General features: G+C 37.6%; 1 protein-coding gene across 8 annotated transcripts in view; it reads left to right on the forward strand.

The window, feature by feature from the left end:
* Positions 1 to 20,052, forward strand: part of LOC138739525 (F-BAR and double SH3 domains protein 2-like) — a 272,286-nt gene that overhangs the window by 235,508 nt on the left and 16,726 nt on the right. For all 8 annotated transcript variants that reach the window (XM_069891780.1, XM_069891784.1, XM_069891787.1 and 5 more), the window contains 4 exons: positions 1,180 to 1,314; positions 4,977 to 5,060; positions 6,734 to 6,911; positions 8,408 to 8,628. In XM_069891780.1, the coding sequence (XP_069747881.1) occupies positions 1,180 to 1,314; positions 4,977 to 5,060; positions 6,734 to 6,911; positions 8,408 to 8,628 (618 nt within the window). The remainder of the gene's footprint in view (positions 1 to 1,179; positions 1,315 to 4,976; positions 5,061 to 6,733; positions 6,912 to 8,407; positions 8,629 to 20,052) is intronic.

Here is a 20,052-nt window from a genome sequence, read left to right on the forward strand (position 1 = left end):
GATTATGGTGTGTATATTCCACCCTTTTTCCTGAAGTTTCTTCACTTTGATGACACCAATAAATGATGGGAAAACCACAACATGTTGCTTGGCTCCCAGAGCTCCAGTATCAGAGTGCAAACCACTTTTCAGTAACTTTAGGATTTATGCACTGCATAACAAGTGTTGTCAATGTTGTCCTACAAAATGTTACCTTCTTGTGTTAATAAGTTTTTAGACTGCAGATGTGTAACAGCACAATCAAGGAATTTTGCCGCTACATGAACAATCTAAAAAGGAATGTGCAGAATTTTGAGTCAATTCCTGCACCGCGATTTATCCCGCTGGACCCTTCCAACTTTTTGGAGGAAGCCTGCAGTGTAAATCCTACAGGAAAAATTTGTTGTCGGTCATCCACTTTGCTGCATGACCAACCACCAGAATTGTTGCACTCAGGTACTTGCAGCCTAAAAAGGCCTCCAGTGTGAATGACCACATGAACAGTGATCATGTTAATTTTATTCTGCAATTTTCCCAACATTGAAGTCTAAAAAACAATATTAGGCAGTTATACAGGTTTGAGACTGTCTGATTTCTTGGATTTTCCCCAAACAGTATAGAGGATGAAGCAAAAATATACTATTGCAGTTTTAAAGGGTGCTAGTATTACTGTCATAAAATATACTGTCATAAAATATACTATTGCAGTATATGTGCTTCAGCAAATGAGATTAGGGAAACTTGAACTAAACTCTCATGGGCAATCTTGAATTATAATTTTTTGGTTGTCAAAGAGATAATCTGATTATCTGGTGGTTAGTATGGTAAAAATCTTTCCTATCTTGAAGGCGTTCATAATTAGGAAAGGCTCACTTTCAAATGCACATGGAGGTGACTTATAAACAAATGCATGAAAATATTTTTATTACAACTGCTTGCAAATAGAGGTTGAACTATTTGAAAATGTAAAATAATTAAGATGTTTAAAAAGAAGTAGAAAGGTAAGGATTTTAAAAGAAATGAAGTTTATAAAGTGAGATCATAACAAGCTGCAAGGATACCATGATAGTTGAATTAGTTCAGAAGACCAGATAACCTACATGAATACTAAGCTGCTTTTATGATCTGTCATTTTTGCATTGTTTTGCCATGTCATTGGAACAGTAGCTGACAACTTGCAACTTTTAATTCGCCTTGCAGGGAACTCTGGATCTTGAGAAAGATGATGGTGAAGAACTTGAGGACAATATGGATGTATTTGATGACAGCAGTTCAAGTCCATCTGGCACATTGCGAATGTATCCCCTTACGTGCACGGTGCTCTATTCATACAAGGTTAGTAATTTGGTCATTGAGATTGTTGTAAAAAGTGTATTTTTTTTTAATGTAGGCCCTCAGGAGCTTCAAAATGATGGGAAAAGTGAGTAAGTTACACTGAAGTACACACTCCAAAATCTTGTGCATGAAATCCACTCTGACTCTGATATACTTAAATACAGAGCATTTTTGAGGTTAAGCTAACAAAGCAAAGTCAACATATATTTGAATATCTCATAGAAGGATCATCATTCCAAACAGTATTCACTATGGAGTATTAGTCATAGACCCATAGAGTTGTACATCACAGAAACATGCCCGTCAGCCCATTTTGTCCATGGTAATCAAGGTACCTTCCTGAGCTATCATTTGCAAGCTTTTGGTCTACATACCTCTAAACCAGTGATTCTCAACCATTTTCTTTCCACACACATGCCATTTTAAGTAATTATACCATTATAAGTATGATATAAAGAAGGTTTCGTTTTTTGGAGTAGATTTGTGTAGGTTGGCATAACATCAAGGGCGAAGTGCCTTTACTGTGCTGTGTTCTCTCATTAAACCTATATCCTTTTGTTTTAAATTCCAATTCTTGAGGTGGGTGGGAAAGACAGGGTCTATCCTCCTTATTGGTGCCTCATGATATTATAAGCTGTTTAAGGTCGCTCCTTAGCCTCCTTCAATCCAGGGTAAACAGTTATTCCTATCCAGTCTCTCCTTGTAATCCTGCAGTTCCAGTAAACATTTATGTGTTACAAGCCCAGAGGACCCCAAAACCCAGCAGCAATAGATATTCACCAAGACAAATAGTTACTTAAACAAAAGTTGCTTTTGATTTAAACATGAAAACAGAATCACACTTTAACATCAGTATTGGCTTAACTAACCTAATTTAGCCCCCTTCTAATTCTAAGCGCATGCATATGTAAGTTCAGAAAAGTTCTTTGATTCACAGTCCCATCTCACTTCTCATTCCTCCAAGTTCACTGGTTGCAGGCAATTTAACATTTATAAAGTTCACCAGGCTTTGGTGCTTGAAAGGTAAATGGTTACTGCTCAGGAAGGTTCTTGTCGGTTTTCAGAGGGAGATTTGTTGTTCCAGGAGATCCACAACTGATTCCTTTTTAATCAGCCACTCCAGTGTCTTGCTGACAAAACTTGCCCCCTCAGGTTCACCAGATGATAACCTCTTTCTTTCAGGTCACCACAGAGTGCCTTTTCTCTTTCCCTTATTTCAAATGAAACATTAGACAGCCAGTTCTCTCCTCTTGCATGAGCCACAAGGGCTTTGACCAGGCTGAACTAAGCACTCACAACCCGTCTTCCAACTGAGGTTTTCCACAAGCTTTCCAGCTTGTCCTGTTCCAATCCCAGCTGCTAATGCTGACTGTAATATTGTAGAAGTGATCTCTGTGTGTGTCTCTCTCTCTGAGAGAAAAACTTGTTTGACTCTCTCTGCTTGCAAAACTGCATGACCCTTTTAGAGCAGCAAGTTCCCTTGCAAACAATACGTGGCTCCGACAAGCTCTTTCATCTGTTGCCTTTTTGTAAACAACAATCATTAGTCAAGTCTCTTGGGCACTCTCCAAAGCTTTTGCAAAGGCTAGCATTAGCAAAGCTCAGTATTTTAAATAAGATCTGTTTTAAAGTGTTTATATGTGACCTACACTAACAAACCCTGTCCCTATTTATCTCCCAAAAACATATCTATATCCTCTGTCACATATGGTTTTTAGACTGCAGACATGTATCGGAACAATCAAGGAATTTTGCTGCTCCATGGGCAATCTAAAAGGAAATGTGCAGGAATTTTGAGTCAATTCCTGCGCCTTGATTTATCCTGCAGAACCTCTCCAACTTTTTGGAGGAAGCCTACAGTGTAAATCTTACCAGAAAAATTCATTGTTGGTCATTCACTCTATTGCATGTCCAACCCCTGGGACTGTTACACTCGGGTACTTGCAGTTTAAAAAGGCACCCAGGCAGTAATTATGTTAATTCTTTCAGCAAATTTCCCGACATTGCTGTTTAAAAGAAAAATTATTCTTTATCCTTCCTGCTTAATCACATTCCTCTTCCCCTCCTTATCTCCCATAGGAAATTGCTCATGGTCATTGGGAATTCTTCTTGTACTTTTCCCCACACTTGTTTAGATTTTCAATGCCAGCTGCAGGAATTGAATGTTTGCTATAGCCTACAAACGCTATCACAGCACAAACCTGAGACCAGCTCTGATACATTTTTGGTTTGAAGCTTCTTCCTGGCTGAGAAGGCAGGTTAATAAAACTTCCTCTTCATAGAATTACATACAACATGATTTTGTCTCTTCTTAATTGCTCCAACTAATTGAAAAGATCCAGTGGGAAGCATTTATTGTTTGGATAAAGGTAAGATGAAGTTTAAAAACCATTAAACACAAAAAAAATGGACCTTTAAGTTAAATACTTGTGGGGAAAATCAGAAGTAAGCACTTAAATTTTCTGTCTTAGAAATGGCACAGAAAATTAACAGCATAAAGAAAACACTAAATATGTAAGAAAATAGTTTGTACTTAAGGAATTTTGCTGATTCCTAAAGTATAGCAGAAGTCGCATCAAATGGGACACAAAGAAACGATTGTATGGGGGGGAAATGCTACTGTTGAACAGCAGAAACAAAACATGATTGAATTTTCCAAAGAGGCCCTTTGGAGATGAAAATTATGTCTGAATTAATTGGGAGCTTTGAAATTTAGAAAGGCAAAAATAAAAATCTCTTTTTTTAAAAGACAATTCTTGTTCCAAACTAAGGATACTTTAGAATTGTCTTGAAACCAAGTTGTCATTTACTTCACCCCTCCTTTCCAGAGGATAGCCAAAATATTTCATTTAGTTTCTTGCAAAGTACATTTTGCCATGGTCATCAGTATTATTGTAGTTCCCACATGCTCTTTTATTGTTTTCCTCCACAACAGCAATTAAAGTCGTCAATGTTCCCCATTACTGCAGCAAATGTTCAGGAATTCTGCTTTTTATTTGTACAAACTGTGTGGAAAACACTTTCCTGTCCCTTTTATGCATTGTTTACAGCTGCCTCATAGCCGGAAACAATTTTGCTGAGCACTAGTGCTTAAAACAAATTCTGTGAACAAGAACAAGCTGACTTTATACAGGCTCTGTTTCTAGAATTTACTTCTGCATCAGTGTGAAACAATGACATAGGTTTGTGATGTTAATGCAATCACTCTGCTTCTCTCAGTTAATGTTAATTATTTCAATAGCCATTTTTATTGTAAAGTATAATTTTCATGTACAGTTTGACATTGATACAGATTTAAAATGCATATTCTTAGTGCATAATTTTATGATGCCAATCTTTTTGAGCTGAAGAAGGTAAAGAACAGTTTAGTCACAACAAAAATACAGGAAATGTTCCTGCATTTCATTGGGTGTGGCTGAAGATTGTTGCACATAGTTACATGAAATAGTGAACATTCCTTGTATTCCAAAATTAACAGTCCATGTTTGACTGAAGTGACATTTTTTGGAACTGTAGCTAAAAGCTAATGCATCATAAATATTCTGAAAATGTAATGAACAGGAGGCAACCAAGTTAATGACTTTTTTCAAATTATGAACTGTTTTGCAACAATGGTTGGTTTTCTTTAACCAGCTGGTTTTCTTTTGTTTTGGTTACTGTAGGCCAATCAGCCAGATGAGCTCACCATTGAAGAACATGAACTCTTAGAAGTAATTGAAGATGGAGACATGGAAGACTGGGTGAAGGTTTGCGATGCATTTTCAAGTTTTTTTTCTGAACAGCTGTAATTAGAGACTTCAAAGGAATTTAAATGTCCCTTTTTTGAGGTGCACTTTAATCACATTAATGCCAGTTGCTCTGTGTATTTTGTGTGTGCATTTAATGTATATCGACTGGGCTGCCTCCTAGCCCAATACATGTGTGTTTCTGTGCACCCTTTGCTGCAAAACTCACGGAGCCGCTGAATTTCTAAAAGATGTCACACAGATCTTTTTTAAGTGTTGTAGTTTTCATTTGTCATTTTGCAGCATATAAACATTTTATAAAGTGATCTTTTTATTGTTGAAGTAAAATGCATTCAGAATCAGAATTTTATTGTCATGAACAAGTCATGAAATTCGATCTTTTGTGGCAGCATCTTAGTGCAAACATTCATATTATAGCCAGCTATTAAAAAAATTAAAATAATCGTGCATGAAAAGTTAGGCAGTGACTTTGCTTCATTGATCATTCAGAAATCTGATGGCAGCAGGGAAGAAGCTGTCCTTGTGCCGCTGAGTGCTTGTCTTTAGGCTCCTGTACCTTTTTCCCGATTATAGCAGGGTTTGACCTGGGTGGTGGGGGTCTTTGATGGTAGAGGCTGCTTTTTTAAGATGTAGATGTCCTCAATGAAGTGAAGTCTGATGCCTTTGATGTCACAGGCTAAGTTAACAACCCTCTAGAATTCATTCTTGTCCTGAGAGTTGGCACCTCCATATCAGGCAGTGATGCAACCAGCCAAAATGTTCTCCATAGTACACCTGTTGAAGTTGAGAGTCTTCAGTGACATACCAAATCTCATCAGACATCTTACAAAGTATAGAGCTGGCGAGCCTTCTTTGTGATTACATCATGTGGAGGCTCCAGGACAGATCCTCGGAGGTGTTGACACCCAGGAATTTGAAGTTCTTGACCTTTTCCACTTCTGAGCCCTCGATGAGGACTGGGTCGTGTTCTCCTGACTTCCTCCTGAAGTCCACAAACATCTCCTTGGTTTTGCTGATGTTGAGCGCCATGTTGTTGTCATTACACCATTCAACGAGCTGATCTATCTCCCTCCTGTATGCTTCCCCATTGCCATTTGTAATTCTGCCAACAACTGTGGTGTCATCGGCAAACGTAGAGAGCTTTGGAATTGTGCCTGGCCACATAGTCACGGGTGTCTAATGAGTAGAGCAGGAGCTAAGCACGCATCCTTGGAGTGTGCCTGTATTGATAATCAGTGAGGAGGAGACGTTGTTTCCAATTCATACTGACTGTGGCCTTCTGAAAACATGTTTTGGTAAAGAAAGAATTTCAAAGTAATGCAAACTGATCACATCAGTGACATTTGAATTACATGCCTTTCGATATATTTTGAGGTCTTGACATTTTTATCATATCCTGAAATGTTCTGTATATTTAAATAATTATATGAAACACATTTTGTGTTGGATTATTTTTTATATTATTCAATTTTTTTAATATCATAAGGCATTCCTTTCAGTTGAAGGTGAATTTAGTTAATCCCTTGAGATAATTGGATCATGTAATAATGTTATTTTTCATCATGGCAAACTTTAAATGAGGATCAAAATGAATCAGTATAATTTGATGGAACATGGTAAAGAGTGGCATTTCTTATTCTCATTGGCTTACTTATTCCATCTTTTATTTAAAGGCAAGAAATAAGGCAGCACAAATTGGATATGTACCAGAGAAGTACCTACGGTTTCCAACCTCTAATAGTTTAATCGGTATGCTCCAAACTCTGGGTTCCTTGGATGCACGATCTCATTCTTCTAGCAATTCTACAGAGCCGGAACTGGTTACTGGAGGCATTAATGGAGATTCCAGTGGTAATTCTGTTTTTAGTTTTTGATTCCACCTGGAAAATAATGAGCGACCTAGATTAAGTAGCAATTAAAAACTAAGGGCTGGAACTTCTCACCAAGTCCAGCAACATCTGTTGAGGAAGCATTAACTCTGTTTCCTTCTACACAGATGCTGCCTGACTGGCTGAATATTCTACAACTTAGTTTTTATTTATTTTCAACTTTTTTTTTGCTTTTTTATTAGGTTACATTCTCTTCCATCCAGCATGACTTCAAAATTGAGAAGTGTCTTTAAAGAAAACTAACTTTAATTTATGATTCTAATGTTCTCAGCCCTCAAAGATTTTCTACTGTAACTTTTGTTGCTGATACTAAGATTTTGTTCATGTGCAATACTCATAGGTGCTGGAGAAATTCAGCAGATCACGCAGCATTCATAGGAAGTAAAGGGTAACCAGTGTTTCAGGACTGTGATGTTTCTTTCAATTAATTACCTGCATGACATTTGTTATCCATTTGTGTACCTAAATACTTCAGCCAAGCATTATGGAGCTATGCCTTGACATGGATCTGTAGAAGTGGTTTTAGTCTTGAACATCTCAGTTGAATAAGCATCCACACTTTGAGAGGGAAAATCCCAGATTTTCTCAACCCTGTAATTTCAATCCTCAATTGTTTCAGTCTAGTTTTAAGTTTTCAATCCCTTCTCTTAATTTATCAATAAGATAATATTTTTCTGAATCATTAATATCATCTGCTAAACTCAATATTTGCGATTCTGTATTTTTTTGCATTGTTAATGTATCTTCATCGAGGTACATTGTGCAAAAACTGGATAAAATATGACTTTACCTTGGACCTGAAGCCCTCATGAAAAGTATCAATGTATTTAAGTATATACTAATGTAGTGAACAGAGAATCAAAGGGCTGGTCTATTAACGTAGAGGCTCAAATCACATCATGATTGGAATTGTGAAACAGGAAGTAAAATTTACAAGCAATTAAGTTCACATTAAAAACACAACAGGACTCCGTGAAGAAACTTCGACAATGTGAAAACAAAATGCCACACCATTAAGGTGTGACTTAACTCCAATTAACTAAATCACTGCCAGCAGTTCAAGGTCATCATCTTAGCACTAATCATGGGTAATAAATTCTGATCTTAAAACTGATTTCTCCATTCCATTTCAAAATTTAGTAGTCATTTTGTCTAATGTGTATTTCTTATCACTAGCTTTTAGTAATTTGAATGCCCAGGCACCTAAATCTCTCAATTCCTCCACAGTAGCTCATCGTTTGAATATTTTCCATGAAGATTTAATATTTTCCTAAGATTAAATACATTTGCCTTAATATCTTTATTTCTTCTATTAAATTTACAGTGCTTTTTAGTGGTTTATAATCTGCAAACCTAAATAACTAAAGGAAAGCCTGCATTGATTTCTCTCAAATACTGCTTTCTTGGCCTTGTCATTAAGTTTTCAGTTGTAAAATAATGTATTTGTTTCTGGTTCAGTTTCTTTTGTGAAGGCACTTTACGATTATGAAGGACAGACAGCAGATGAGCTTTCATTTCCTGAAGGAGCTATCATTAGGATACTAAACAAAGAAAACCAAGAAGATGATGGCTTCTGGGAAGGCGAACTTAATGGCCGTATTGGTGTCTTTCCTTCCGTATTAGTAGAAGAACTGGCAGGATCTGAGAATGGTGACTCTCAATGGATTGGAGATGCACAGGTATGTGAGAGTTTAGTAATTGCAGATAAAATCTGAGTAAAATTTTAACTGGCATGTTAATACTGACATTTACAAATCAGAAGTTTCAGACCCTCAAATGCAAGGAAACTCACCTTAATGAATGATTATGGTTTCTAATGATTGTAACATTGAACACTTCTCTTTTAAGGTAACTATCATTTCCCTTTCCAATGAATGTAATACCACTAAATGCAGTTGTCAAATGTTTTTCATAAGTTATGGACATTTATATTCTTGGAATTGTTTGTGTTTCGGCCAAACAAAAATTGTTCACGGACCCAAGATAAAATAACATGATGTATATACAACTTCTATCTGATCAGAGTTCAGAGAAATTAGCTCAGCCAAGAGCGTGAGAACACGTGTCCTTAAAGTTCCAAAACTTTTTGGGAGATGGTGGTATCACCACCATCTTACTACAAGTGCTAGTGAGTGTTTGCCAGAGGTATCCATAACCGAAAACTTGTGATGTTTCTGATTCATAGCCTACAGTTCAGTCTAGTGATGCATTCTAGATCACTGCTTGAAGGCAATGCACAGAAAGACATACCATGACATTAAAAAATCATAGCCATTTGTAAACAAGGTACTGGTTAACTTATTCCTGCTATTTGAAGTTTCATGAGTAGAGAAAGCATATATGGTGCTGCGGTACTTTTTGCTGACTTGAAGACTTCACATTGCCTCTTGCAATGGAGGTAGAATATGTCAGGAGGTTTCTTCCCTCTTCAGTCATTTCTTGCTGATCAGTTTGTGCCGCCTTCCCCTCCTAGAGGAAACCTGTCCTGCCAAATATATCAGTGAAATGGTTGAACATCTGATTGCAAGCAGTGAGGTGGGGATGTAGAGCGATGGTAAAGTAATGTATTCATATGTTCATATGTTGGGTATAAGTCACTATAGGGTTCTACAATGGAAAAGCAGACCGTACAGCTCAACTTGTCCATGACTATGACTATTTATGCCTTTATAAGTTTCCTCTTTAGCCTCTCGCACGCCAAGCCAAACAATCTGAGTACCATTCATGTGACTATCTTCTGCACCCTTTTCTGTTTAATGATATCTTTCTGATTGCTAGGTGACCAAAGCTGCAAACACGATACTCCAAGTGCAGATTCTCCGCATTTTGGCCAGTTGTGATGTGATGTCCATGCTCCTGTACTTACGACCTTGGTCCTGTACTCACTGCTCTGACCAATAAAAACAAGTGTGTTGACGCTACCTTTCCCATACTATCTACCTGTGTCACCACATTTATGGACTCCAAGTCTTTCTGTTTTACACCACTCTCCAGGGCCCAACTATTCACTGAATAATTCCTGCCCTATCTAAATATTTAACTTATCTAAATTATCTGAGTTAAATGCTATCTGCCACTCCTTAGTCTACTTTTCCAGTTCATCTAGATCCTGTCGTAATCATAGATCACCCTCTTTACTGTCCACTGCACCACCAATTTTGGCATCATCTGCAAACTTCTCATGCTATTCACCTTGTCATCCATGGAGATGAAAACAACAGTGGACTCAGCACTAATGCCTAAGACACAACACTGGTCTCAACCTTCCACCAATCCACCATCTCCTACCATCAGGCCAATTCTGTATCCAATTGGCCAGCTCATTTTGGGTCCAATGAGATCTGACCTTCTGGACCAACCTACCATGTATGACCTTATCAAAGGCCTTGCTAATTTCCATGTTGAAACATCTACTGCTCTACCCTTGTGAATCTTCTCAGTCACTTTTTCAAAAAACTCATCAAGTTCATGAGTCTGTTTTCTTTTTTTTTTTTTTTTTTTTTTTTAAATTTTTTATTTTTCACACCATAAATCACAATAGCCATGATATACACTTTTTCTTTTCCACACATTTACAGTGACTTTTTCTCCCTCCCCCCTCCCTCCTCCCAAGCCACCCTCCATCCCCCCCCCCTCTCATCCATTTTAGTTATACAATCTAGGTTGCATTAATTCAGTTAGACAATGTTGTCATTCAACAAAAATACACCAGAAATTCTACTGAGTCCATTCTTTTCTTCTCTTCTCCTTCCATCAACTTAGGTAATGTTTGTTCCCGGTAGGTTTTCGCTATTGTATTTAATGTAAGGCTCCCATACTTGTTCGAATATTTCAATATTATTTCTTAAACTATATGTTATTTTTTCTAATGGAATACATTTATTCATTTCTATATACCATTGTTGTATTTTCAAATTATCTTCCAATTTCCAGGTTGACATAATACATTTTTTTGCTACAGCTAGGGCTATCTTAACAAATCTTTTTTGTGCATCCTCCAAGTCAATTCCAAATTCTTTATTTTTTATGTTACTTAGGAGAAAGATCTCTGGATTCTTTGGTATATTGTTTTCTGTTATTTTATTTAATATCTGATTGAGATCATCCCAAAATTTTTCTACTCTCTCACATGTCCAGATTGCATGAATTGTTGTTCCCCTTTCTTTTTTACATCGAAAACATCTATCAGCTACTGTTGGGTCCCATTTATTTAACTTTTGCGGTGTAATGTATAGTCTGTGTAACCAATTATATTGTATCATACGCAGCCTCGTATTTATTGTATTTCTCATCGTTCCAGAGCATAACTTCTCCCATGTTTCCTTTTTTATCTTTATATTTAAATCTTGTTCCCATTTTTGTTTAGTTTTACCATTTGTTTCCTCATTTTCCTTTTCTTGCAGTTTAATATACATATTTTTTATAAATCTTTTGATTAACATTGTATCTGTAATCACATATTCAAGGTTACTTCCCTCTGGTAAACTCAAGTTGCTTCCTAATTTATCTTTCAAGTAGGATCTCAGTTGGTAATATGCCAGCGCTGTATCTCCCGTTATATTGTACTTATCTCTCATTTGTTCAAAGGATAAGAATCTACTTCCTGAAAAACAATTTTCTATTCTTTTAATCCCTTTTTTTTCCCATTTTCTAAAGGCAAGGTTGTCTATTGTAAAAGGGAGTAGCTTATTTTGCGTCAATATTAGTTTTGGTATTTGGTAATTTATTTTATTTCTTTCTACATGAATCTTCTTCCATATATTGAGGAGATGGTGTAATACTGGAGAAGTTCTATGTTGTACCAATTTTTCGTCCCATTTATATAATATGTGTTCAGGTATCTTTTCCCCTATTTTATCTAATTCTAGTCTCGTCCAGTCTGGTTTTTCCCTTGTTTGATAAAAATCTGATAGGTACCTTAATTGTGCGGCTCTATAATAATTTTTGAAGTTTGGCAATTGTAAGCCTCCTTGTTTATACCATTCTGTTAATTTGTCTAGTGCTATCCTCGGTTTCCCCCCTCTCCATAAAAATCTCCTTATTATTTTCTTTAACTCTTTGAAGAATTTTTCTGTCAGTTGTATTGGCAATGCCTGAAATAAGTATAGTATCCTTGGAAAAATGTTCATTTTAATACAGTTTATCCTTCCTATCAGTGTTAGTGGTAGCTCTTTCCAATGCTCTAAATCGTCCTGTAATTTTTTCATTAGTGGATTGTAATTGAGTTTATATAATTGGCCTAGATTTTTGTTTATTTGCACACCTAGGTATCTTATTGCCTGCGTTTGCCATCTGAATGGGGATTCCTCCTTAAATTTTGAGAAATCCGCGTTATTCATAGGCATTGCTTCACTTTTATTTACGTTTATCTTGTATCCCGACACTTCTCCATATTCCTTCAATTTCTTATATAGTTCTTTTATTGATAGTTCTGGTTCTGTTAAGTACACTATCACATCATCCGCAAACAGACTGATTTTATATTCCCTGTCTTTTATTTTTATTCCTTTTATATTATTATCTCTTCTTATCGATTCTGCTAGTGGTTCTATAGCTAGCGCAAACAATAATGGTGATAGTGGGCATCCCTGCCGCGTTGACCTGCTTAAGTTAAATTGCTTTGATACATGTCCATTTACTGTCACTTTCGCTAACGGTCCCTTATATAATGCTTTAATCCAATTAATATACTTCTCCGGTAAACTGAATTTTTGCAATACTTTGAACAAGTAATTCCATTCTACTCTGTCGAAGGCCTTCTCTGCGTCTAAAGCAACTGCTACTGCCGGTGCTTTATTTCCTTCTACTGCATGAATTAAGTTAATAAATTTACAAATATTGTCTGTTGTGCGTCTTTTTTTGATAAATCCAGTTTGGTCTAAATTTACCATTTTCGGTACCTGTTCTGCTAATCTGTTCGCTAATAGTTTAGCTATTATCTTATAATCTGTGTTTAGCAAAGATATTGGTCTATATGACGCTGGTGAGAGTGGATCTTTCCCTTGTTTTAGTATCACTGTAATTATTGCTGTTTTACATGAATCTGGTAAGTTTTGTGTCTCATCAATCTGGTTGATTACATCCAGGAGGGGCGGTATTATTAGGTCTTTAAATGTTTTGTAGAATTCTATTGGGAGTCCATCCTCTCCTGGTGTCTTATTATTTGGTAAATTTTTTATTATCTCTTGTATTTCTACTGTTCCAAATGGTTCTGTTAATTTATTTTGTTCCTCTATTTGTAGTTTTGGTAGTTCAATTTTAGTCAAAAATTCATCTATTTTCCCTTCTTTCCCTTCGTTTTCGGTTCGGTATAATTGTTCATAGAATTCTCTGAAGTTTTCCTTAATTTCTTTTGGATTATATGTAATTTGTTTGTCTTTTTTCCTTGTTGCCAATACCATTTTCTTAGTTTGCTCTGTCTTAAGCTGCCATGCTAGGATTTTGTGTGTTTTTTCCCCTAGTTCATAATATTTCTGTTTTGTCTTCATTATATTCTTCTCCACCTTATATGTTTGTAATGTTTCATATTTTATTTTTTTATCCGCCAATTCTCTTCTTTTGGTTGTATCTTCCTTTATTGCTAATTTTTTTTCTATGTTTATTATTTCCCTTTCCAACTGCTCTGTTTCCTGATTATAGTCCTTCTTCATCTTGGTTGCATAACTTATTATTTGCCCTCTAATGAATGCTTTCATTGCGTCCCATAGTATAAACTTATCTTCCACTGATTCCGTATTTACTTCAAAGTACATTTTTAATTGTTTTTCAATAAATTCTCTAAAATCCTGTCTTTTAAGTAGCATGGGGTTTAATCTCCATCTATACATTCTTGGAGGGATGTCTTCTAGCTCTATTGCCAATAACAGGGGTGAGTGGTCCGATAATAGTCTAGCTTTATATTCCGTTTTCCTAACTCTCCCTTGTATGTGGGCTGATAACAGGAATAGGTCTATCCTTGAGTATGTTTTATGTCTAGTCGAGTAGTATGAGTATTCCTTTTCTTTTGGGTTTTGTTTCCTCCATATGTCCACAAGTTTCATTTCTTGCATTGATTTAATTATAAATTTGGTTACTTTGTTCTTCCTGTTAATTTTTTTCCCCGTTTTATCCATATTTGGATCCAAATTCAGATTGAAATCCCCTCCTATTAGTATGTTCCCTTGCGTATTAGCTACCTTCAAAAAGATATCTTGCATAAACTTTTGATCTTCTTCGTTAGGTGAATATATATTAAGTAGATTCCAAAGCTCTGAATATATCTGACATTTTATCATAACATATCTCCCTGCTGGATCTATTATTTCCTCTTCTATTTTAAATGGCACATTTTTGCTAATTAATATAGCCACTCCTCTTGCTTTTGAATTATACGATGCTGCTGTTACATGTCCTACCCAATCTCTCTTTAATTTCTTGTGCTCCAATTCAGTTAAATGTGTTTCTTGGACAAATGCTATATCTATTTTTTCCTTTTTCAGTAAATTTAGTAGTTTCTTCCTTTTAATTTGGTTATGTATTCCATTAATATTTAGAGTCATATAGTTCAGCGTAGCCATTTTATATTTTGTTTATCTTCTCTTTCCGTTTTTCCATCATTACCTTTCCTCCTTTTCCATTTCTGTTTTCTTATTTTCAACTCTTTACCAGACAACATTCCTACAACATCCAACATTTTCCTTATTCTCCTATTTCTATCTTCTTTATCCCCAATCTCCCCTTCCCCTCCTGAGTTGCCCTTTATCCCTTGTCGGACAACCACATCTCCCCTCTCCATTTGGATTTGCGAATCCACTCGCAAGCGTCAACTGATTTTGCAGTGACCGCTCTTTTCCCCCCACCCAGCCCCCCCCAGAAAAGATTTCGTTTTTTATATGTCACAAAGGTCACTCTTTTAGTTCCCTCCTTATTCTCTCTATTCCATTACCTTCCCTTATTAATTCTTGTCTATACTTTCTATGTTTTCCTCTAATTACAGATACTTTCACATATGCCCATTGTCTCTATTCACTCTTATACCTCTTTACCCGCATACATATCAATCGTGGTCATTTTTACCCTCCTTACCCGTCTTCATCCCTCAGTCTATTTTTGTCTTTACCCACATACATATCAATCGTGATAATTTTTGCTCTCATTACCCGTCTTCATCCCTCAGTCTATTTTTGTAATTGTTCTGCAAATTTTCGTGCTTCTTCTGGATCCGAGAATAGTCTGTTTTGTTGTCCTGGAATAAATATTTTCAATACCGCAGGATGCTTCAGTGTAAATTTATATCCTTTCTTCCATAAAATCGCTTTTGCTGCATTGAACTCTTTTCTCTTCTTTAGGAGTTCAAAGCTTATATCTGGATAAATGAAGATTTTTTGCCCTTTATACTCCAGTGGTTTGTTGCCCTCTCTTACTTTTTCCATTGTCTTCTCCAGTACCTTTTCTCTTGTAGTATATCTTAGGAATTTTACTACAATAGATCTTGGTTTTTGTTGTGGTTGTGGTTTAGGGGCCAATGCTCTATGTGCCCTTTCTATTTCCATTTCTTGCTGTAGTTCTGGACATCCTAGGGCCTTAGGGATCCATTCTTTTATAAACTCCCTCATATTCTTGCCTTCTACATCTTCCTTAAGGCCCACTATCTTTATGTTATTTCTTCTGTTATAATTTTCCATTATATCTATTTTTTGGGCTAGTAATTCTTGTGTCTCTTTAGTTTTTTTATTAGATTCCTCCAATTTCTTTTTTAAGTCTTCTACCTCCATTTCTGCTGCTATTGCCCGTTCTTCCATCTTGTCCATTTTTTTCCCCATTTCTGTTAAGGTCATATCCATTTTATTTATTTTCTTTTCTGTGTTGTTTATTCTTCTTCTTAAATCATTGAATTCCTGTGTTTGCCATTCTTTAAATGACTCCATGTATCCTCTAACAAGAGCAAGTACCTCCTTTACCTTGCCTATCTTTTCTTCTTCTATTTCCCTGTACTCTTCCTCTTCCTCTTCTTCTTCCTCTAGGTTGACCATCTGTTGTTTCTTTGCTGCCCTTTCCTCCTCTTCTTTCTTGTTTCTATTGTCTTCTGTGGTCTCTTCTTGCTGCAGGTGTTCTGCAGCTGTCGTTGCCGGCTGTGGAGATCGACTCCCCAGCTGGTCCCCCCTCCCGTCAGTGTGTTTTTTTGTATGCGCATCGCGCATGCGCGGGGAGTCGCGCATGCGCGGTTGCGCACTTTTACTCGGCTCTGTGAGCCATTGTTGTAGTTCTCTTTCTACCGACCTGAGGTAGTGGGCTCCTCTCTCCACAGCGGGCCTCTTCGGACAGGTAAGGCCTTCACCTTTTTCCTCCGTTGTCTTCTCTTCCTCTCTTCTTTCCGTTGATTTTGATTTTTCTCCTTTTGTCTCCATCTTCTTTCCACCTTTATACTCACTTTTCTTTAACTTGTATTTCTGTGCCTTTGTATTTTCTCTTGTTTTTCCCGACTTTTCTGGAGAGGGCTGGAGTTCACCGTCCGGCCACTACTCCATCACGTCATGAGTCTGTTTTCCATGCAGATTATCCCTAAATAGTCCTTTACAAATGCAGGTAGATTTGGGTACTCTGGTTTCCTCCAAAGATTGATTAGTTTCCCACTGTAAATTGCCTGTTAACGAGTAGGTGAATGGTCAAATCTTGGAAGAGTTGATAGAAAAATTAAATGGGGTCAGTGCAGAGTTGGTGTAAATGGATGAGTAATTCCAATTTCATGTGGTATGACTGTATGACTTGACAAAAGGCTCAAGAATCCTCAGGTATGCACGGAAATTAAACTAATTGAAACAGGGTAGCTTTCCATTGTACGGGGCTAGTAAGTTTTATTCTTCCTGTCCAATTTTAAATTGTACAATCCATTTGTTACAGGACTATTCAAAATATAGGAAGATGCCCTGTGTCTGGAAATGGGTGTATCCTTCTGAATCTGTGTGACTAAAGTGAGCATTAGTCTTCAAAAATTGCCTTTGACAGCATCATCTGTCTTACTCAAATATTGTGTTACCAAATAGGCCATGGAAAATTTCCAGTCTTCACTTAACACATGTCATTTTGCAGCACAGATTATCTCAAATACTGTAACACAATTGGTGTTATGTTTGAAAAGTATCAGTGGGTTCACAGAGAGACGAGTCTCTGGACACAGGTGTTACAATCAAAGGTAACTTTACTGAACACAAGGGAAGACCTCAAAAATACTTAATTACGCTAAATAACTATATAGACATTCACATTAGACCCAGGTTGGACTCTGATACCAGTGGCTGCCCATCTTCTACATGGTATGAGACAAAAACTATAATGGTGCAAACAGGTACATCTTGCACAAGGGACTCCAATACTGGTGGCTACTTACCTTACCCTACTCTCCCACACTTCACAGACAGGGTCTTTCAAACACGTTCCCGATTCCCTGTACCAGTGGGGGTGCGGCTGTCTGCAAGCACTGATCTATTGCAGCACTGCGGCTCAAACTCATTTGTAGTGCAAACCTTACTTGCAACTCCAGTGATGTCCACAGTAGTGACCTAGTGTGGTGCGATATCTGGGACTTGTACCAAGAGGTAGAGAGAGAGAGAAATGTGGTATACATCAATGTTTACACTGTTCTTAGCTGGGCATATGACAAATGATGTCACTGAATCATTTAAATGAGTCAATGGTAAGGTATGCACCATTGGAGATGGTAAGGTGGCTGGAGACCAATCTTGATTGGCAAATGATGTGACCTCCAAATAAGTTTCAGACAGGGAAGTCACGTGATCCTCTGCAATCCACAAAGTGCCAAACAGGGAAGCCACATGTTCCTCCACAATCCACATATAACAAATGTGTAGTAGAGCTATGGCGGCACTACAGCTCCCAGAAGGCATCGAACTGGCTATGTGATGTCAGTGCATGATTACGTCAGCGTGTGATTCAGGCTTTTAAAATGTTGTGCGGGTTCAGAAGAGTAAATCCGTTTGATTCACTCAAAAACACCTTGTGTGGTTATTTCATCGTGTCCACTGTGATTCCAGTGGCCACAATTGGTGACTACAACGAATCCAAAAATGTAGTTTTGGACAAACATGGACTCTGTAGCCGTTGCTGTGAAGCTACCACCTTTTGGGACACTGAGCCTGAACTATGGTTTCAACAGGCTGAAGCACAATTTCATCTTCGCAAAGTCAAGTTGAACACCGCTCGTTATTACCATCTTATCAGTGCCCTGGACCAGGCCGTCACTAAGAGGGTCAGCAACTTCCTATGGGATCCACCACATACCAACAAGTTTGACACTTTAAAAGCACTTTTATTACGGATATATGATATGTACTGAAGGGAAAGGGCTGCGAAACTACTACATCTCGATGGGTTGGAAGACCGTGCCCCTTCAGAACCAATGGATGAAATGCTGTTCCTGGCATCTGACGAAAGTCCCAATATGCTATTCAATCAGCTCTTTTTAGAGCGAATGCCAGTTGATATTAGGCTCTTGTTATCCAAGTGTTCATTTGAAGACCCAAGGGCTGTGGCGGCGGAGGCAGACTTTCTGTGGCTGGCTAAAAAGGACAGCAAAAGACAAATCTTGACCAACATGGTGTGACCAACCCCTCCACTCTTGACCCTGTGTCACATTCTAGAGCATTTAGCTCATCATTTCCTCCAAACAGACAACGCCTCAAAATGGGCAAGCAGCCTGTGGACAATCTCATCTTGGTGTTATTATCTCAGGTATTGGCGTGTAAATGCCCGCAAGTGCCTTCTATCCTGCTCATTTGTGGAAAACGCCCAGGTCAACCACCAGTAAGGGCTGCAGCGGATGGCGAGAAACCTGCAAGTCTACTGTATGTACGGGACCAGTTGTCCCAGCAAAAATTTCTGGTGGACATGGGTTCATAAGTTAGTGTATTTCCACCCACCAGTTTTGACACACTATCCTACCCTGGACCTGCAACTACGATCAGTTAACGGTTCCAACATTCTAAATTTTGGCACTAGGAAGATGAATATCAAGTTCAAGAATAATTTTTACCCTTGGCTATTCATTATAGTAGCAGTATCCCGACCTTTGCTTGGTGCAGATTTCGGGCTCATTCATTCCTCGTCAACTTAAAAGGGCATCGGCCAATAGATGGAACTACTTTTCAGACCATTCCTCTGGCAGATGCATATACCCCTGCTCATTAAATAAACCAGTAGATGAATTCTCCAAGCTGTTGGAAGATTTCCTTGAGATTACTACTCTACAATTTTCTGCCTTCACTGCAAAGCACGGTGTTACGTTTAGATAAGGAAGAGTTTGACAAGATGGAAGAACTAGGCATAATTCATAGGTCTGACAGCCTCTGGACATCTCCCATTGCATATGGTTTCGAAACACAATGGAAGTTGGCAACCATGTGGAGGTTACAGACGGCTTAATGACACCACCATTCTGGATCGTTATCCGATACCTCACATTCAGGATTTTTCGGCTAATTTGCATGGAGCAAAGATCTTCTCCAAAATAGACGGTGCGTGGCTATCACCAAGTATCAGTAGATCCAGAAGATATTCCAAAAACCGCAATAATGACCCCGTTTGCGTTGTTTGAATTTTTACAAATGCCTTTTGGATTAAAGAATGTTGCTCAATCACTTCAAAGGGTGATGGATGCTTTAGGACGTGGTATAGCCAATGTCTTCATTTACACTGACATTTTAATGGCCAGTGCAACCAAGGTGGAACATTTGGAACATCTTCATACAGTTTTTATTTATCTTCAAGAATTTGGACTGACCATCAATCCAGATAAATGCATTTTTGGACAAGAAACTATTGATTTCTTGAGGCATAGGACTACTCAGGAAGGCGTGACCCTGATGCAATGCAAAGTTGAGGCCATTACTAAATACTCAAAACCTGCTACAGTTAAAAGCCTACAGAAATTCTTGGGAATGGTAAATTTTTACTGTCAGTTTCTTCCGGGAGCAGCTCATATCATGAAGCCTCTTTTCGATTAACTGTCCGGAAATACCAGAACTATCCTTTGGACTGAAGAGGAAAACAATGCCTTCTTGAAGACAAAAGAATTGTTGATTCATCCCACTATGCTCAGCTACCTAGTT

Source organism: Narcine bancroftii, chromosome 7 (assembly GCF_036971445.1).
Source record: "Narcine bancroftii isolate sNarBan1 chromosome 7, sNarBan1.hap1, whole genome shotgun sequence".
Lineage (NCBI taxonomy): Eukaryota > Metazoa > Chordata > Chondrichthyes > Torpediniformes > Narcinidae > Narcine > Narcine bancroftii.